General features: G+C 49.2%; 1 protein-coding gene across 6 annotated transcripts in view; it reads right to left on the minus strand.

Moving 5' to 3' along the window:
* Positions 1–21,445, minus strand: part of DAPK1 (death associated protein kinase 1) — a 214,541-nt gene that overhangs the window by 13,342 nt on the left and 179,754 nt on the right. For all 6 annotated transcript variants that reach the window (XM_082401130.1, XM_082401126.1, XM_082401128.1 and 3 more), the window contains exons 20-24: positions 12,824–13,046; positions 6,897–7,085; positions 4,620–4,817; positions 3,409–3,547; positions 2,166–2,286 (exon numbers count right to left, since the gene is read on the minus strand). In XM_082401130.1, coding sequence (XP_082257256.1) covers positions 2,166–2,286; positions 3,409–3,547; positions 4,620–4,817; positions 6,897–7,085; positions 12,824–13,046 — 870 coding nt within the window. The remainder of the gene's footprint in view (positions 1–2,165; positions 2,287–3,408; positions 3,548–4,619; positions 4,818–6,896; positions 7,086–12,823; positions 13,047–21,445) is intronic.

Here is a 21,445-nt window from a genome sequence, read left to right on the forward strand (position 1 = left end):
CATGGGGATTACTGTTGAAATGTTTCAAATTTGATTAATTCTTGGTAATTGGCTTGAAATGAGGTTTTTTTTTTAAATTTTATTTATTTATTTATGGCTGTGTTGGGTCTTCGTTTCTGTGTGAGGGCTTCCTCTAGTTGCGGCGAGCGGGGGCCACTCTTCATCGCGGTGCGCGGGCCTCTCACTATCGCGGCCTCCCTTGTCGCAGAGCACAGGCTCCAGACGCGCAGGCTCAGCAATTGTGGAGCATGGGCTTAGTTGCTCCGCGGCATGTGGGATCTTCCCAGACCAGGGCTCGAACCCACGTCCCCTGCATTGGCAGGCAGATTCTCAACCACTGCGCCACCAGGGAAGCCCTTGAAATGAGTTTTTAATCTCTTAACTTGGTTAAATAAATCAGTCTGTGTTACAGACTCATAATCAGCACACTTTCCTAATTAAAAACCCCATGAGCCATACACGGCACTGCATCATTAATCAGGCAGTCCCTTCTCGAATCTCATCTTTTACACCCCCTACATTCCACTCCCTATTCAACGAACAATATTCCCAGGGATAAAGGCAGTTTGTTTGGTGAGCTTCATCTGCCTGACCGCAGGAGTTGGGGGTGCGCAGGAGGTGAAGCAGACATCATGTGAAGCCACACCCCAGCTCAAGACTCTTCAGGGAGCACAGGCCCTCATCCCACCTGGTGAGCAGGTGCTGAGCCGGTCACAGACCACTGTTCCCGATCGCCACCCACTGGTTTCCGTGACCAGGTTCTCCAAGGCCCTCCAGGCTTACCCCCTGCCCACTGACTCTGCCGTAGTGTAGCCCCCTTTAGAAAGTGAGGGTCAAGCTTCACGAGGGAGGAGAGGGTTCCTGAAAGTTCCAAAAGCATGCCTAGAACTGGAGCCTGGTATTGTAAGCACGGCACTTCTATCAGGCAAACGGTGAGTTATAACTAAAGACGGCACCTGCCAGGCAGGGGAGCGAGAGCCATGTCCTCCCTGTTACACTCGAGCTTAGAAGCAGGAACAGTTCCCGGAGCATTTTTTTTTTTGGATTTTTCTATTGGGATATTTGCCCATTTCTTACCCATTTCAGACAGCTTTTTGAATATTATGGATAGCAACCTTTTATATGCCAGGGGCATTGAGAATATTTTTTTCCCAATCTATCTCACCTTTTAACTTTGTTTACGGAATTTATTTGCCAGAAAAAGCTTCTATGTTGTCAAATGTATTTGACAAAATGTTGGTGTATTTTCTTTGAAAACTTCTGAGGTTTTCTATCTTGGCTTAAAAGGTTTCTCAAAGCACTCCTAAGTTATTTTAAACATAAATTATCTTGCATTTCCATCAAGATATTGCTTTATTTTTTACATTTAAAAGCTTTAATCTGCCTACAGTCTATTTTTGGGCTACGTAGTGAGCAGGAGTTCAACCTAGTTTCCTTCTAGGCAAATAGCCAGTTGTGCCAGATCATTGATTAAATAAACATTTTCCCCATTAAATTTAAATAACATCTATGTCCTCTATTAAATTTCTGCAGATGTTCTGATTTACTTCAACACTCACTAATCTATTCCAGTTATTTATTGGTTTATTGATTACAGAGCCTTTATAACATGTTTCATTTATTCTTCTATCGAAATTTTAAGACAAAAACCCAATCTCCTCAATCCCATTCAGATGCTAACTGGAACTGTATAAAGTTTATATAACTTGGGAAAATGAAACACTTAGTAATAAAATCTTGCCATCCAAGAACACCATCTCATTCCATTTGGACAGCTATTATTTTATGCTCTTCAGTGAATTTTGTTGGTGACTGTTTTTCTACTTTTCTGCATTTCCCAAATATTTCACAATAAGTCACTTTTGAATTGCTTTTGTAATTTCTAACAAACAATTTTACTTTTAAACAAACAACCAAAACTGTCAGAATTTCATACACTCTAACCTTGTCCATAACAACGCTTCATCTCAAGGCCATCTCCTTGTTTCTCTACTCTTCCTTCCTTACCCCAGGGTAACAGGATAAAAACATGGCCACGCAGACACCGCGTGCTGGGTCCCATGAAAACCAGACCAAACCCAGAGGGCCACACAAAGAGGCCCAACTCCCGGGTCACTGGATGGTCCGGGGGAAGGTTGGGTCTAGCCCTCTCCAGGTATACTCACCGAAACAATCTGGCTCCGTATTTCTTGCAGGTGATTTCGAAGTACCTTCATGTCCTTAGACCCAGAAGCCCCGGCATCCAGAACAAACAGCTTATTTGAAATGTGAAGATCGTTCCCAAACCTAAGGGAAGAGCAGTGACCGCCTCAGAGTGACGCAGTCTCACTGGGTGTTTCCACAGAGGGCCAGGCTCCTGCTGGCCCAAAAGGCTGGTGGGAGGCAAGGAAGTTCTGGTGGCCTTGCAGGGACACCCCGCACCTGCTGTTGGCTGGACTATGTAATGTCACCCTGGGGTGGAGGCCTGGGGACACCTCCTGCTCCAGGTGCAGACAGGCGCCCCAGCTTCCACAAAACGGGGGAAACAGCTTCCGCCGACGCAGGAAAGGGGAGGCCTAATGCACTCACTTTACAAGGCAGGAGAAGAGATGCTGCTGCAGGTTGATGGAGTGAGAACAGAGGGATGAGTATGAAATAACACCTTAGATCTAAAATATTAGTAGAAGCCCTATTTTTCACATCAGGAAGATAACAGAGAAGTGTTGTCAGTTGATAAACCAAGAATTCAAATTACTAGCATATTAAACAGAAATGCAGGTTCAAACTTTTTTGGGGATAGACACTAAGTAAAAATAGATACTTTTACATTGTGATTCTGTGCACATCCATATTTATAAGTGAAAAAAATGTTTTCCAAAAATACTTGACACAAAATGCACTCTGATATTTTCCATCACATCCTTCTCCCCTCCACTCCACTCCAGACCTCCTAAATGAATTTCATGATCCACTAGCAGGTTGCAACTTACATTTTGAGGAATACTGATGGATGTTCTCACCAAAAAAAAAAAAAAAACGATAAATGGGTGAGGTGACGGATGTGTTAATTAACGAGATGGAGAGAATCCTTTCACATTGTATACATACATCAAATCACCACTTCATACAATTTAAATATCTTACAATTTCACTTGTCAATTATTCCTCCCTAGAGCTGAAAAAAAATACATAAAACAACTAAAAGGAGTTACCTCTGGGCAGTGGTACTCGGGGGTGAGGACAGAAGTGAGAAGGCCGCTGATTTTTATTATGTGCCCTTTACTTCTGTTTGATTTGTTATTATGTGTATTTGTGGCTTTGGTAAAAAAAATTCGACCAAGCCAAAGAGGCCTTTCAGTTCTTTAATTCCTTTCTCTGGGTCACATGACTTTGGCTGTATCACCCCTGAAGATGCAGCAGCCGACTTACCTGTTCCTGACCTCTTTCAGCAACGAGGTGTCTTTGTCATATCCGAACTCGCCTCCAGCTAGACGAGGAATGTTCATGATGTCGGCGTGGGTGGCCACCAGGACAACTCGGAGTGGGTTCTTCAGCTTGCCACCAAAGGCTGAGGGCAGAGAGCAAACCGTTTCACAGGTGGGTCCTCCATCCTGCCCAGGTGAGGTTGGGTGCTCTGCCTGAGGCCTGGGCCGTCTCGCCAGGCGGACATGCAACTTTGCCCGCAGACCTGAGGGCCCCAGGCCTGCTGCTAGGAGTGACCTCTGGAAGGCCTAGGCCTGGCCCAGAATGGAATGAGCCTATTTCCTGGGCCTCCAGGAAGATTGCTCTGAAGTGAACTAGAAGCGACCACAGGGCATAAGGCAGCTTCTCAGATCTTCCTCCAAATAGGCCTTGTTTGCATGGTGAGGAGAGATCTAACCTCTGACCAGGGGGACACCCTTTATAAGACCAGAGCAAGCCCGCTGAATGCAGCACCAGCACAGAAATGGCTCAGAAGGGAGACTCCTGCAGTTCACACAGGCAGAGAGCCTCTCACTTATGGGCGTGTTTAAAACGAAAACATGAAAAAGAATGAGAAAGAAAGAGGCAAAATTGGAGGTACCCTGAGGGGAATTAGCCCAATTTATTTTATTATTGTAAGCTTTTCAAAAAAAAATGACTGCTGAGGTTTGCATTTCATCAGGGAAGGCTGCTTCTTTTTTTGTATGAAAAGAACAAAATAAGTCTGTCCATGCTGTCTTTTCCTCTAGGGATAAGGCTAAGATAATGCATTCAGTTATCATGGTTCCTTTTCTTTCATTTTTGATGGAACTACAGAACGAAGGAGAGTTCATTCTATTAATTATGTACCCATTAGGTAAGGCACAGTAGCTGTCAAAGGAGGTATTCCACTTTGCACCTAACAAATATGACTACAGCCCTAAAATGTAGAAAGAAAGCGAGAAATGGCTCTCAAGGAATTGCTCAGAATTGAGTCTTTGTGGCAGAAATATGCAATCATGAAACAACTCCTTGCAGAACAAAACAAACAGCTGAGCCCTAGGAAACTTCTAGAGTGGAAATCTCCTGATAGGAAGGAGGAACAAGGGTTCCCGCAGCTGTTGGCCACAAGCTGTCGGATCCGGGCATGACCAGGGTGCGAGACCGACAGGAAGGGCACGCCCTCCTCCTCGGCTTACCTATGGGCTCTTCAACCGGGACAAGAGACTTCAGAAAACTGAGCCAGAAAATCACTTGATTCAGCTGGATCTCGTAGGGTTCTTCTAGACTGAAAACGACAACATGGATGGACGTGGGATCATTTGCAGCAAAATAGTCATAACAGCAGAAGTATACAGGATTTCCAGAGAACTCCCACACACTGAAATCGCCAACGCCTACAGAGAAAAAGAAAAAGAAAGATTATGATTGTGAAACACCACCACCAAATTTCAATCACAGTTTTTCTCAGCACTTTAGGGATGACCGGTAGGGACAGTGACATTCATAGCATTCATCTATTTATTTATGCATCTACTTAAGTATAGATCTACATATGGAATATTTACATTTCCCTATTTCTTATGTCTATGTCTGTTTTTACATCCATGCCTTTTACAATATCTATATCCATAAACCTACTTATATCTGTATCTGCTTATCCATTTTCCTTAATGCCTTCATTATTGTATCTGTATCTCTATCTCTAGCACATCTACTTATAATACCGCAGAGTGGTACACACACACACACACGTAACACCCCACACACGTGTGTGTATATGCATGCCTATAAGCATACATGGAAAGGTGTACGTGGACACATATATTTTGTTTTTCACCCCCAAGTATTGGTATATTCACTATGAAATGTAACCTTAATTTTGGTTAAATGGTGACTAAATTCACCTTCCACAGGTGAGTGAGAGACCTGTTTTGGTCGCTCAGAAGGGAGCAGCCTGCCGTGCATAGGTGTAAGATGCAGTCATTGATGAGCAGCTTTGCACAGGAAGGATGTAAGAGGAACCGTGCGGAGATTGGGTCCAAGAGGCCACCTCTGCTGGGGAGGCAGCAGAAGGGGCGGGGGGAGGAAGGCTGTGGGTGTGGGTAGGGGGGCAGCTACTCTCCCACTCTCCCACACAGGAGCTCTGGGGGCGGCTGCTTTTCCCGCAAGTGTCATGGGTGAGATTCTGACCTGGAGTTCCTAGGCACCCGGAACCTCCTAACGACTGTCCAGACACATGGACACAGCCACCTCTACGCTGCCACATCCCACCAGGTCACCCACTGGCCTCTGGGAAGCCAGGCAGGACCATTTATGTTATAGGATTTCAGCCTCCCTTTCCCTAATTTTTCCCCTTGGTGCTTATCCCGTGCCAGAAATTTTGCAGTCGAGAGTCATTTTGGAAGATCCATAGGGCTTTTCTAGAGCACAGGCGCTCCTGGGGAGCATGGGCCTCTAAGTCTGGCAGTTAAGGCCTTAGTGTGAATAGTTCTGGAACACAGAAATAGGCCCTTTGAGCTTGGGGAGCATTAGGAGCCAGACGTGGGACGGGGATAAGGCCAGGGGAGGTCGAGGGATGAGGGTAGGGGTGATGGGTGCTGAGGGCACACTTCTGCTCTCCCTATGCTGCGGGGCCAGCTCTGCTCCAGGGAGCTCAGAGAACACTCAGCTTTTAAGAGAGCAGAATGCACACGGACTTCAATTCTATTTTATTAGGGTCCCTGGTCCCAGCAGCAGCATTACCAAGAAACTCCCCAGATGGGCTGAATCAGACGCTCGAGGGCGGGCTGGCAAGTCTGTGTTTTCACATGCCCTCCAGGGGATTTGTGCGCACGCTGGAGTCTAAGAACCACTGCTTTAGGTAAACACCCTGAGTATTCTATTTTTCACTGGGTTTAGTATAATAAAAGGGCCTTCACGAAGATGCTCCCAATTTCCACTTTTTGAGAGCCTCTCCCTGCTAGACATTATACAAGGACCTTTAATAAACATGAGCTGGTAAAATCCTCACAGCTGTGGGAACTTAGCCTCAGAGAAACTGCTCTATCCCTGCTCCGGACCGTGTCTCAACGAGGCTTGTGTTCCAGTGCCTTGGGCACAGCTGGGGGCCCTGGGAGCTCCGGGGGAGCAGCACTTGGGTTTCAAACTCGGGAACATCAAAATGCTAGTGGGACCGTATTTTATGAGATTTCCCATCCAAGTGGAAGTTCAGCAGTACTTTAAAAAATGTACTAATTTACTCAAGTCATTTATTAAGCACCTCTGTGTGCCCAGTGCTTTGCCAGGGACACCAGGGGGTTTAGTTTTACTTTTTGGGGGTGTTAACCAGCCATGCTTCAGTCCTGGGTCACTCCCCACATAGCTCTGCGCTGGCCCTTCTTCCATCCTTTGTGCGGCTGTGATGGATGCCCGCTGGGCCAGGCTCCCTGGGGGGAAACTCGAGGTCCTTCCCATTTGGGGCGGGAGAGGCATACCGTTCAAGTAGGCGTTCTGGATGTCGATGGCCTTTGTGGACTGGTCATCGGCGGGGCAGTGCGGGTGGTGGGACGGGGCCCCGAACACCTCTAGCATTCCCTTGGTGAGGCCCGGCTCGAACATCATGCTGCGGCTCCTGACGCTCACATTCTCACAGCCCGGGTACAGGTTGTTGATGCTCACGGAAACTGCAGGCCAGAGAGCAAGCACGTTAGACCTTGCCCCCTGCCCTCCTTCCCAGACTTTGCCCTCTGTCCTTGCCCCACCCCTGCTTCAGGCTGGTTTGTGTGTGTGCCTCTCATGTGGGCTGGGCAGCAGTGTTTCCCAGGGACATTGTGTTGATTGTTTGCTCCACCTCCCGCATCCTTTCCTGCGCTGCTCTGTGTCCCGAGAGGCTAACCCCATGGACTGCATCTCCCAGGCTTGCTTGCCATTTGCCTCCGGTTAGGGTCCACCAATGGGAGGCACTGTAGAGGCTGGGAGGAGAGAAAGGTCGAGGTGTATATTTTCCCTCCTCACTGCCTGCTGTTTTTCTGATACCAGTTGTGTCTCTGACCCTAGACCCCCTGGCGGCTTCTCCCCTGGAGCTCCAGCTTTCCCAGGATCGTGACTTCTTCCTCTTGCCTTTTCAGCCTCAGGGGTGGTAACTAATGGCTCCCCTCTGTTCCTAGCCTCCGGATGCTTCACCGTCTCTTGTATATGTTCCTGTGAATCGTGCCTGTGACTTTGAACTTTCATTAAATCTCCACCAGGACCCTGACTGATACAGATGAGATGAATACCACTCTGGTACACGAGATTGTTAGGTTGAATGCAAAATGATCTTAGACAGTAGCAGGCCATGGCATTAAGTAATGCTGAATCAAACAGTGAGAAGGCCATTCCTTTATAAAATCCCCTTGAAGGTCTTTAAATTGCTCTAGGGGCAAGTCTCAATTTGTGACATTAAGTTTTTAGCATGTCTTCAATCCTTGCTTATCTTCCCTTTTAATAAAGAGGGAGTGTAAAAATCTATACCCCGATAAAAAAAAAAAGAAAACGAAAAAGATGGAAGCATGTTCTTCCTCTTTCCAGGAAAAAAAAAAAAGAGGGAGTGGGCAACAGTATATAGCTAGATTTTAATCATATTGCTGTTCATTGCATTTATTTTTATTTATTGGTAGTAGTGGTATGGGTTTTCCATTTATGGTAAGGACATTAGCGATTTCACTTTCAAACCTATGTCTTTTAGTAAATAAAAAGAATCAGTTTTAAAAATATTACATAAATAATAATGGTAGAACTTTGTGGAGTAGGGGAATCAGCTGAATAACACATTTGGGTCCCCTGGGCCAGGAGCGGTGCCCTGTGTGCCCTCGGTCCTGACCTCCTTCCGGCTTTTGCCCGTCTCTCGCAACAGACCCCCGACAGCACTGTGAAGGCAGAGCTGGCCTCTCCGCTTCAGGGCTAGAACTGGGGTGGGCGCAGGGGGAGGCTCCATGAGTGCATCAGGGAGGGGCTCAGTGAACGGAATTGCACCATATAGTTCGTACCTTTGGTTCAGAGTTAATAGTGACAGTCACTGCAAGAGACTAAAGAAATGACCATTTCACCTGGGCCACCTGACTTTTAAAATTGGTGATCCAAACACAAAGGTAACCCTTGTTTAAAGACCAAAGACTTCAGACTGAGGACAGGACAATGGGAATATCCAAGGGGTTGGCAGGGAGGAGGAGAAAACTGGAGCTCCCCACCACCCTGGGTTATAAAAGTAGAAAACTTGGCAAACAGAAATGTAAAGAAGAAAACAAAATGACTCAACTCTCTAGGCCAATGTGATGGACATTTTAGTGTATTTCTTTAGAGATTGTTAGTCCAAGTCTGAGAAAAGCCATGCGACTTCACAAGAACGGGTTTGTCCATTTCCCTGTGCCCGGAAACCTGTGTCCGGGGCGACCTCTGTCGGGAATAAGCTTTGTCTTAGTGGCACTGTGGGCTGGGGCTTGCCGAGGGAGACCAGAACGGATTCGGTAAATGACAGGCACTCCAGCACCTCACGGACAGTTTTTGTTGGGAGGATGAAAGGTTAGGACAGAATTTGTATACAGTATTATTAAAATAACAATTTCACAGGGAAACATTAAAATCATAGGAGGAAAACATTTTTTGCTAACCACTGACCCCTAGTGGTAAAAAGTGGCAGGCCCCGAGGGAGAAGCCGCTTTTGCACCCTGGTCAGAAGAGACTTCCTGCCAACGCTCCTCTCTGGTGAGCAGGCAACAGCCAGCCTCCTGCAGGGATCTTTCTGGCCGCGCGCTCCTCCGCTGGCACCGGGGTTTTCCTTCCTACCGCAGAACCACAGTTCAACAGCTGTGGCACTCAGCTGGCCACAAAGGCAGTGTGTGCGTGGCAGCCACGTGCCGTGAGCGGCTGCCCCCAGGTCCCCACACCACCCCATCCTGTCTCCTGGCTGGTGGCTCAGCCTTTAGCCTCCAGTGCGACGCAAAGCCACGTTTCTAAAGGCAAACGACCTTCCTGCTGCCTGAGTGATGTAAATGTGCCCACGTGGGCACCTCTCCCAGGGAAAGGAAGAAGGCCTGACCATTCTAGCAGAGGTCAGGGGCGTCCAGAGCTCTGGCCCGGGACACAGCAGAGCATGGCCCCCAGGCGCTAGCGATGCCACTGTGAAGGGACAATGCTGCTGTTTCTGGAGACGGACTTCCTTCCCTGGAGGCCACACTCCAGAGCAGGCTTTCCTCAAGTGCCTAACAAAGAAACGCTGCTCCGTCCATGCCCCTACGGCACACGAGGCCCCTAGGGCCTGCCAGCTGCCTCCGGCCGGGTCTCCCGCAGGTGGCCCTCCTTGCGCTTCTTATTTGTGCCATGCTGCTTTTCCAGGACTCCCTTCTGCTGTTTTGTTAGAGCCGGGCCCAGTCGAGGACTGGCGGGGTCCAGGCCCTGCAGGCTGCTGCGCTCCCTCAGCCCAGGGTGTGCTCGCCCCGCGCTGGGCAGTGCAGGCGGAGGGCCTGCTCCGGAGCCTCCTGCACACACAGCCTCCTGGCTCTTCCCGGCCTCAGGCAGGACTAGAATGAACTGAGGACGAATCTTGTCACCTGCAGGGATTGTCGGGATAGAAACTTCACCCACCCCCTCGGAGCAGACCGGCCACCTGGGCATGAAGCAGTGCGGACCACCTGGGCATGAAGCAGCGCGGGCCTCTTCCGTCCTTGCCCAGGCCCTGCGGGAGGCTGCCTGGCTCTGGCCAGACAGCTCTGGGATGAACTAGGTGTGACCTTAGTCCAGGGGTCACACACTCCAATGCACTCCTGAAATGTCATTTCTGCCACAGGGCAAACCTTCGGACACGGGCGTGGAGGCGTCTGCTCCTGAGCTCTCCCGCCTGGAGTTAGGGCGCTGTGTGAGACAGGGTGAAATGCAGAGCCTGGGCCCCTCTACATGGGGAAGCCCCTCCTCTCCACTGACCGGCTCCAGGCGGAAATGTGAATCCAGTGTGGCCAGAGCTACCAACTTGTTACAAGAAACCAAACAGCCAACTTTTTAGGTGAGACCTCTTGATTTTATTTATTTATTTATTTTGGGCTGCACTGGGTCTTCGTTGCTGCACGCGGGCTTCTCATTGCAGTGGCTTCTCTTGTTGAGGAACACGGGCTGTGGGCTCGCAGGCTCAGTAGTTGTGGCTCATGGGCTCTAGAGCGCAGGCTCAGTAGTTGTGGCACAAGGGCTTAGTTGCTCCGCGGCATGTGGGATCTTCCTGGACCAGGGATCGAATCCGTGTCCCCTGCATTGGCAGGCGGATTCTTAACCACTGTGCCATCAGGGAAGTCCAGACATCTTGACTTTTAAACGTTGGAAGTTAATTCAGTGTTTCTCCTTCCCCTCATACTACACAGAACGCTGCAGCTCACCAGGCTGCTGACCTCTGACCTTATTTCCCAGCGCCTCGAGTTACTTTTCTCTCTGCTGAGTGTAGTGGGGAGGCTCACCTGGTCCAGAGCACCTGTTGTCCTCGAGAGAATCTTGTGTCAGTCAGCCCCATGACCCAAGTCTCTCTAAGCCCTGGCTGAAGGACACAGTGAGATTTGCTGATAATCCAGCCATCCTGAGCTGCATTTTATCAAGAATCTACTTCTGGATTCTTCCAGATGCGGGAAATTGACCAGAAGGAAGATGAATGGAGATATTACTTCTGAGGGGTGAGGGTTGAGCCGTTCTCCCTCCGGGGGAACCCAGATGTCACTTGATATGTGGCTGCTTCAGTTTAGCCCATGGGCTCCTGAGGCATAAATTCATATCCAATACGACTTACAAAAATTCCAGGTCACAGATCTGGATAGCTCTCATCTCTTTGTCTTTCTCTGTCTCTGCTCTTTGTTTCTGTCTCTCTGCCCCCCTGCCCCCCATCCCCCCAGAGTCAGATTGGAGTGACCTTAACCCACAGCAGGAGAGAGCTGGTTCCCTCTAGGGGTGACACGAGGAACTGCTAGAGAAGCTCACTTTGAACCTTGAAGCAATACTGGCCTGGTCCACACGTAAGAGGCTCAACTTAATCATTAAACCTGGAAAACTATTGGCTTCTGAGAAGGTGTAGACCTATCTTACATACTGAAATTGAGCAAAATTACAGTGGAAAATGGAAAACATGAGCACAAATATGCCCCAAGTCAGACGGAGTTATAAGTATCATTAATAAGCCCTGGCTCAGAAGCCAGACACTTCATGAATCGCCAGCTGTGTGACTCTGGGCAGTCTACTTGACCCCTCAAGGCTTCAGTAAAAGGGTGGTAAAAATGCCAATAAGCCTGTCACGTGGATTAAATGAGGTGTCACACGTACCACATTTTGCCCAGCTCCTGGCACACAGTACTCAGCATGCATTAGCAACACGTGTTAGCAATATTGTACTCATTCTAATTATATATCCATTTTGGTTACACTTCTTCCCCTAATTCCAATTCTATTACTGTGTTCAGAGGGAAGAAGTTGAAAGGGGCATGCAGATCTCAGTCAGCTGTCCCTCACTCCAGCTAATGCTGCCCAGACATCCTTCATCGTAGAGAGAGAAATTACATAGAAACACAAACTTTAAAACATTTGTTTTCATCCTAGGGAACAGGTATGACACCTTCGTAATAGGTACAGAAAGTGAGTCTGAGGCACAGAGCTTCAACATTGACATTGTTTAGGAAACTCTCTGAAGGTCTCTATTCTTATCTTTGAAAACCTTAATTTCCTCACTCTAAAACGGTGGGTTTAGGAAAAATGACACCCCAGACTGCACCACTTCCTCTTGCTCACTGCAGATGTTTCTCCTTGGGGAGGGACAGGCCACCCTGGAGTTCCGGGTGTGAACCCGTTGATAATCGTGTCTGTGGGAGGTGGAGGCAGATGGCAAAATCGGCTTCCCAACTAGGGTCCAGGTGAACAGACGGGCTCACTGAAAAGCCATTAAGGAGCCTTTCAAAGCCACCACCCCACTTCCAGATACGCAAGGACGGGCTTCCCTGTGCACCCAGTTTTGTGGCTCTGTGTTCTCGCATTCCTGGATGTGCCCGCAGCATTCCAAGAAGAAAGCATAAGGGGTGAGGACCCGTCCTGCGGGCTGATATTCCATCCGTGCAACCTTGAACCTATGTCAGTCCAAACAAGCTCTTTGTGTCTTCAAGGGCAGACTCCCCGAGCAGAACACAATTGTGTTATTTTGCACGCTTGTGATTGCGGACTGTAATTTCAGTGAGGCCCTTTCCTTACTAGCACCAGGGCAGGGTGCGCTCACTGGCCAAGAGACGGGAGGACCACACCTGGAAGCCACCAAGGCAGCGGGAACCGGTCAGCCTCAGGCCAAGGGCTCCAAACAAAGCCACACCTCCTCCCAGACCTTGACCTTGGAAGTACCCAGTGGAGAGACAGGGGCTGGTGGGGTGCCTACCTGCTGGCTTGGAGGCCAGGGGTGAGGGTGGGAACCGGGTGGAGTTGGTGGAGGAGAGCCGGGGCCGGCGTCTTCGGAAGAAGCTCCTCAGCAGCCCACACTTAAGAGATTCCACCAGGGTGGTCTTCCCAGACCCCGAGTGGCCGAACAGCTTCAGCTTGATTCTCGGCTGCAGGTTCTGTGTGGGTCTCAGTTGCTGGATGAAGAGTCCTCGGTGCGTGTCCTGAATATAGATGAGAGAGGGCCTGTTAGTCACAGGAGAAGAGCAGCCCCTGAGCAAAAGGCACACGCGGATTCCCACGGTTCAGGACCCCTGCTGCATCCTTCCGGTCTGCGAGTTTTCTTTGCCTTTTAAAAAAAATTGAGGTATAACTGACCTATAACATTATATTAGTTTCAGGTGTACAGTGTAAATGATTTGATATTTGTATATATTGTGAAATTATCACCACAGTAAGTCTAGTTACCATCCATCACCACACATAGTAACAATTTTTTTCCTTGTGATGGGAATTTTAAAGATCTATTCTCATCAACTTTCAAATGTGCGGTACAGTCACCATGCTGTACGTTACATCCCCAAGACTTATTTAACTTATAACTGGAAGTTTGCACCCCAACCTGAAATTTCTACCCACGTGGTAGATACAGTCTGTTCTGTCCCCACTGCATTAAAAAAATTTAAATGTAAAATAAACATACAATTCACCATTTTAAAGTGAACCATTCAGAGGCTTTTAGTGCATGTACAATGTTGTACAACCATTACTGCTATCTGGTCCCAGAGCGTTTTCATCCCCCCACAAGGAAACTCTGTGCCCATGAGCAGTCACTTCCCAGGCCCCTCTCTGCCGGGCTGTTGGCAACCACCAGTGCGCTCTGTCTCAGTGAATTTGCCTACTTCCATTGCATTTTGATGCACAATGAATTGGATGGAGCAATTCCTGCCAAGTGGTCAATTTAAAAGTGAAACGGGGTCAGCCCCGTTAGACTGGTCAAGTCACCTGCTCCTTCTGTGTGGAGGGGTCTTGCTCCTTTACGACGCTCTGAAGGTACAAGATGATGAGAAGAAGGGCATCACAAGGTACAAAGCTAAATGCTGGGGAGGGGCCTGGGGGCCATGACAACCTTTCCGCTTTCTTCTTTCTCAGCCCTACAGGGGAGAAGCAGGAGTCTCCGCAGTCCTGGATAATTCACAGATTCATCATCAAACATTTATGGAGGACCTCCCGTGTGCTGGAACAGGAAGGTCTACACCCGCCCCAGATCCGCAGTTTTGGGGGGACACAGACATGCGGACAGTGTGATATCAAATATAACATGGGTGCTTTTGAAGGGATGGTGTTGGTGAGGTGCTCTGTGCCCCCAGAGAACCCACCTCAAGGGCTACGTGGTGGGGCATTGATCATGTCACCCTGGCTCCATCCCAGCCTCACACACCCGGCCCGCTTCCCAGCTCCTAACCCAGTAATAACAGCCTGTCAGAGCTGTGGCTTGCAGCCTGAGGTCGAGCCCTTCTCCCCTACCCACGATGATCCCCTCTGCTTTAGCTTGTTAACTTCCACGCATCCCAGGAGACCTATCTTGCTGTGGCCTCTCCAGGAGTTTTCCTCACAAGCAGGCTCAAGTGCACGTGTGGCTCTCCATCGTCACCCCACTAGACTGTAGGGTAATCACGTGACACTCTTCTCCTTTAGACTAGGGGCCAAACCTTGAGGGGAGAGACGGTATCCCCAGCACCTGGCACAGGTAGGATGCCCAATAAAGAGGTGTTGTGTAAATGATGTACTCAGGGGTGACCCACGCAAGAGCGTTTCGGAGGTAAGTGTCTGCCTTTCCCTTTCAGTGTGATCTCAGACCTGGCCGGTCCACTGCTTCCAGACCCAAATCCTGGGAGGCGCTGATTTACTGCTGATCTCTTCCAGCTGAGCCACCGTTACTTTTTCCACCAACAACCAAGGATGGGAGCGTGCTGAGTAACAAACACAGCTCTCCTGAGTTCCTACCCGCATTTTCTCTTGGTAAACTCTGACCCATCTTTCTCAGCAGGGGCAACACTGTCCCCTAGCTGGCATTTTGGAAATGGACGGTGGCAGCTTTAGTTCTCAGCGTTGGGGGCTGCTGCTGGCGGTGGGTAGGTGGGGGCTAGGGGTCCTGACGTGTACATACAATGGCCTGAGCGGTAAGAATTCTCTTGAGTCTGCCTAACTTCTGAGTGTCTGCTGAGCATTTATATAAGAGAAAAACCTTGTTTATGATCATCTGAGCTTAGGACTTAATTGCATTTTACATATGACCCAGAGGGTTTTGGGAGGGCTTGGTTTAATACATAGTGACTTTCCCAAGAATGCAACTATTTTATACACTGGTGGAATTATATACACATGGGTTTTTTTCCTAATCTTTCAGGAGCTCTGATCCCCACGTCTGAAACGTCAGCCTGTTGCTGCTGTATTTGAGTTGCTATTCCTCCCACATCCGTGGCATCTGTAGGTGTTATATTCAGTGATTCTGCAGATGGGTCCAAGTATCTGCCAATTTCACAATGTCTCCTCTTTGCCTGTGCTCCTCATTTACATACACATTCTATTATACTATATATATTCCTTCGATGTCTTTGTTATATTATAGTTAGGGCATTCTATTGATCTTTTATTTTATTTGTATTTTTTAAATATTTATTTATTTGGCCGTGCCAGGTCTTAGTTGTGGCATGTGGGATCTTTAGTTGCGGCACGCCGGGCTCTTAGTTGTGGCACGCGGGATCTAGTTCCCAGACCAGGGGTCGAACCTGGGCCCCCTGCATTGGGAGCACGTGAGTCTTAACCACTGGACCACCAGGGAAGTCCCTCTATTGATCTTCTAAAATTACCTGTGTAGGTACATTGTTATCTTTGAATTTTATTTCGGGAGAGTAAAGGGGTATCACAATATGTACATTATAAAGTATTGGGTCGGCTAGGGTTGGACACCATGGTTTGGACAGTGATCTGGTTTCTTTTTCTAACCTCAAGCACTGCATTGGGTGGAAAAAGCTGGGGTATCTTGCCAGCAATTCCCCTGAATTGTTACCCAAGTCAGCACAGAAGCTGAAAAGTTCTCTCCTGAGACAGTTACTCACTGGGGTGCTGCCGAGCAGGCATGAAGAAATGGGGCGCTGGCATTCTCCCCCGTGCCATCTACTGCTGCCGATGAGCCCATGACCCCCTGAAACAAATCTACCATCTCTCATTCTAATTTAATCTCCGAAACCAGCCCTTTATCTTCCCTTTAAGTCAGGCCCCCGCTACACCTCCACCCAACTCACGCTGAGTGTCTGAACTCTGAGCATCCCCTTCCGCTAGGAGTGCCTCACTGAGTAAATTAAAAAGTTCTCCACCTATTTCCTGACACGCAGCCACCTAACACGCACAGCTCCTTCGTGTGAAGCCAGTATCTGCTTCTCCTGACACAGTGCAGAGGCAGAAAACCTGCTTCCAGCTTCAATCCCGTCATTAGGTCTGGACGCACTGCGCAGTGAATCGCTCGCTGCTGTCTTCCGTTTCGTGCCTTCCTGATCCTGACACTGTGAGCTTTGGCCAACATGTCTGTCCTGTGTGAAGTGTGTGAAGCACTTCTGTCCCTTCTGCACGAGTCCCCGCAGGCCCTTCCTCTCTGAGCAGACCTGCACCGAGGGAACCGAAGGACACAGGTGCTACCCTACGTGCTTCCAGCAGCAGCTCTGAACCAAGGTGGGCTTGCCCCACGCAGCTGAGAGACGGTATGTCTCCACTTTGCTCAGCGCTGCCTGAGGCTGAGAGCCCCGCTCACTCCTCCCCATTCCACGCAGGGCAGTGGCGGGCCGGCAGCGGCTGGCGATCTGTTTGCCTGCTTGCCTGGTCAGCCCCAGAAATGGAGGCAAGAGGGAAGAGGAGCCAGTGACAGTGGGCTGTGACCTTGGTCCGGTTAGTCCAGGTTAAACAAGAATCCTGCAGGGTCACGTTTACAGAAAATCCCCCACCCCTGATATCTGAGCAAATTCTTCATGCCCAACCTTGACACCTGATCACCCTGGCGCGCCTTCAGCAAGAATCCTGATGAATATTATAACCTTTAAAACTTCCTATTTTCCCGCTGCCTCAACATCCCCACAAACAGGCTGTGAGTGTCGGCCCAGGTGCACCGACCGGTGTGCAAGGTGGGCTCAGCCACAAGTCCCCCTTCCTACCCTCCCAAGGGTGACCCCGTGACATTCAAACGCACCAGTGACACTGCCCCCCACTCTCCCTGCCTTTCCTCATGTACCCACCCTGATCCCTAGTAAAGGCACTTGCCACGGGGGCTCGCAGCTTGCCCCTGGCTTGAGTCTGAGCTCTGTGACAATGCTCTAACCCTTGTCTCTCTGCGACCTATGATATAAAAAGCTATGTTTTGCCCTGAGCCTCCCCTCTGTCTCCTCTTGTGGCCACAACCGGCTGACCATCTAATAAGAGAATCCAAAGCAGTCAATCCAGCAAGAAGCCTCCCAGCCTTTGGGTTTCCTCTTAGCAATTTTCCACCCACTGACCCCCACACCCTTGCTCCTTGGCTATAAATCCCCACTTGTCTTTGCTGAAGTTGGGGTTGAGCCAGTCGCTTTCCTCTGCTACATGCCCGCTGCAGTACCCCCGGAAGGGTCATGAATTATTCTTTCGTGAACACCCGGAGGAGTTGTGACAGATGCATTTCCTGTCTGCAGCAGTAACTTCCACGTTTGTATCTTCCAGCTTATGCTGTGTTTTCACTCACATCCCTTATTAAACCTCAAAGAAACCTTTGTGGTTAATGTGGTCGTTCTCCATTTCAGATGTGGAAACCAAGGCTCAGAGGAGCCAAGGCACTTGCCCAAGGCAAAGACAGAACTCACCACCAGGTCTGTTTTCTACCACTGCTGTCAGTGAAAGGGAGGTGGTGGGTTTCTCAGATGGGGAGTGGGGAGCAGGGAGCGGTAAACAAGAATTTGCAGATCGAGAGCAGAATCTCAAAGTGGGGATGTCTTGAGTTACAAGCACTGTGAATATCCAAGGAGGGCCATTTCCAGCTTGTCCCACTCAGAAGACACTTCCCAGTTGGTGCAGGGTCCCGATTTAAAGTAAGATTTATAAGTCATTGCTACAATAAAGACAAGTAGAATGAGAAGGGTCCCCCCTGCTCTGGATTTGCATGGACAAAGGGCACATTTCGGCACCTCATTTTTCCTAAGCAAATGAGTTGGATTGCTGGCCTGTGTTAACAGGCGCCACGTCCTCGGGGAGCCCCAGGGAGGCTTCAAGTTTTTTTTTTTTTATGAAATTGCAGATTGAGCCTTCATCTGGAGGGGCTGTGCTCATCTCAGGACCCATCACTAGCTCACATGTTGTTTCCCCAATAATAACTGTCCTCAAGAAATCTTGTTTTGTCCAAGAAAATACTGCTTCACTGGACTGACAGCTCGGCTTTTACAATGTCCTCAATTCCAGACGATCATACGAACACACACGCATTCTCACCTTTCAAGTGGAGGTGAATGCAGGGCAGGTGAGAAAAATAATTCGCAGGCCAAAGAAAGGGGTACAGGGGTTGCAAGCCATCCCACGTTCCCGCTCTCTGCCCAGGGCCTTTGCACATCTCCTGGCCCTTCCTTTCCCCTTCCACCAGGACTTGCTGGCCTGGGCTGGGATGGACTCATTCACCCTTCACCTTGCCCTTGGGAAGATGAGCCAGGAGACTGCTCTCCATCAAGACTGACAGAATCCACCATTATCTTGAAAGGCAAGGAAAAGCAAGATATACTCGAGATTTCCTGTCTAAGGAAATTTAACCTCGTCCTCGAGGATGACCCCTCCTTGTGCTCACTAAGAACTTTGGAGAATCTGAACATAACTGTATTTGATGTAGCAGTCTGAGACAGAAGTTTCTGAAATCCCTCCCCTCCTGGTGGGTGATGCGTTTCCACTTTTCACCACTAGATGTCGCAGCAGGGACGGGTGGCGCATCCAGACCGGGGTCCCCGGGAAGGCAGCTTGCACCAGCCTAAGAGTGTGTGCTCTCCAATGCAGACTATGGTTTTGATGCGGAGAGGGGCAAAGGAAGGTACGGAGTGTGCTCTTGGCTAGCTCTAGAAGGTGGTAGAATATCGATTTCTTTGGAGGGGGAGCACTAAAGTCCATCCGTGGTCTATATTTAACAGAAGCTCTAAGACCCTCCCTGTGCCCGGGCTGGTCAGGTCCTCACTGGCTGGGCCGGGGGAGCACGAGCAGGGACACTGCCCGGGGGCGGGGGGGTGGAGGGTTCTTTGTTACCCAAGTCTTGGCTCATGCGTTGAAGTATTCTCATGTCCTGTCCCCCTCGCCCCCAAAGGCTGGCAGATGTGGCTGGGACGTGGTGAGGCCTCTTGCAAGCAGGCTGGGGAGCTGGGGGGAGGCAGCAGTGAACCCCGAGGAATCAGAATCCTAAACCAGAACCTGGGCTTCCAGGTGCTCACAAAGGTGCGTTTGTGAAAGTGGGAGGCTAGAGCACATATTTTCCCGTTAGCTTTAACTATATACTTTAAATATTTACACAGGAAAGTGAGCTCCCATTTGTATTCTTGCCCAAAGCTCACAAAGTAATTGAGCCTGGACAACACTGGTCCAAGCAGCTGTCCTATCTCACCTGGCCGCCAAGACCACCTTCTATCTGGTCTCTCGGTCTGAGCAGAGGGAAATTCCTAACCTACTTACTTAACACACCTGGACCAATACCCAATCACCTTACCAAGATCTGTAAAGCTGGGCCTATCTTTCAGATCAGATCTCCTCGGACATCATTTTCTGCCCCAAAGACCACACTCAAACTCTGTTGCTAACCCCATCACCCCCTCCTTTTTGATCTATTTCCTAGAACACACCTGACTCTTTACTGCTTCAGGCCCTTTTCACTCATTCCCTCTGCCTTCTCCCAGCCCTTCCTCTGGTTGGCTCCTCTTTCTCGGCTTTGGGTGTTGGTTTAAATGTCAGCATCAGAGACGCATCCCCACACCAGTAAGTGGAAAGCAGCCACCACCTGCCACCCCCTTGCTTTCTCTCATTTCACCCCGTTTGAATCCCCTACACTTACACCAGGGGGCAGCAAACCTTTCTGTAAAGGACCAGGTGGTCTCTGCTGTGACTGCCACGTACGTGTCTAGAAACCAGCCAGAGACAGGAGTAAATGGAGGGGTGTAGCTGTGCTCCAATAAAACTTTATTTACAAAAACAGGTGATGGGCAGGTTTTGGCTCTATGGCCATTGTTTGCCACCCCCTGACCTACCTGGCATTTTCTTATTTGTTTATTGGCTGGTCTTGCCTCTTTTGTTTGCTGTGGTCTCTTTGGTGCCTAGAACAGTTCTTGGCCTATAGTAGATACTGTGACTATCTTTTAAACGAGTATTATTTGGAAACTGCATTATTTGGAAACTGCATTGCTTTTTGAAGGCCTGGTTAATTTGGGTTTCTAGTTCCCTTTCTTCCAGCACCTTTTGCCCCCTGGCAATTTAGCTTTCACTTTCTCACCTGCAAAGGTAACTAAACATCAGCAGATTGACAGAGAGGACCATCTCCAAACTGGGAAAGCCAAATAAGAGCATGGAGAGATGACAGGGCTTTCCACACGTGGCAGGACGCAATTAGACCCAGCAGGATGGGAGCAGCAACTCTTAATTATGCAAATGCAGTTTACTTGTGGTGAATTTTAAATTCTGGGCAAACTCCCAACTTTGTCCTATTTTTCAAAATATTCCTGGGCATGTTTCTTCACTGTCTAGTCTCAGGCTTAGGAAAAGCAACTACTTTTAATATCAGTTTACAGAAAAGCTGATTAGAAGGACAATCAAACAAAATAAAAATAAGCCAACTCCCCAAACCCCCTTGAAAGTAGTATTGTAAAATCAGATGAGAATGGACCTTGCAGTGATAGTAAAAATGGATGCCAATGCAAAATCTAAGTGCAAGCCCTCCCCGCCTGTCATAACATGCACCCCTCCTTTCTCTAGGAGAAGGAGAAGTGGTTTGGCTAAGTAACAACACAATTCTTGGGCAGGTTTGGAGGGCTGAAGGGGGCTTTGTTTAGTAGTGGGGGTGAGCACCGGGGACAGTAGAGGGTGCAGCTCCTTCTTATAAGAAGGTGGTGCCTACAATGCAAGGTGGAATTGTGGGAGCCTCCAGAGACCCCGTAGCAATGGTGTGCTGGAAGACCAGCTCATTGCAGGGGGCTTGTGGGGAGAGGGGGGAAGTCCTGATCTGTAGTGTTTGCTGATTCCTGTGGTGTAAATACCACCACCACGGCTGATTTCAAGCCCCGAATGTGATGGCACTGGACACGCAGCTGGGGAGAGATGTGTATGGTGGGCTCTCCCAGACACTACCTGGGGCCCCAACAGGCCACTACCCCCAAATCATCTCCTGTTGAACTGGATCAGAGAGGAAGATGCACTGTGTTCTTCCTACCCTCACAAGCCCCAGCTCGGCCGCCCTCTCCCCCCACCTGCCCAGATGTGCTGGCTGCAAGGGGTCTCACTTCCCCGAAGTCAGCCCCCTGCTCAAAGGATCAAAATCTTCTCTCAGTCTCCTCCGGCCCGCCCTCTGCTGTCCCGTGCTGGTCAACAC

This window comes from Balaenoptera borealis, assembly GCF_965194805.1.
Source record: "Balaenoptera borealis genome assembly, chromosome: 8".
Lineage (NCBI taxonomy): Eukaryota > Metazoa > Chordata > Mammalia > Artiodactyla > Balaenopteridae > Balaenoptera > Balaenoptera borealis.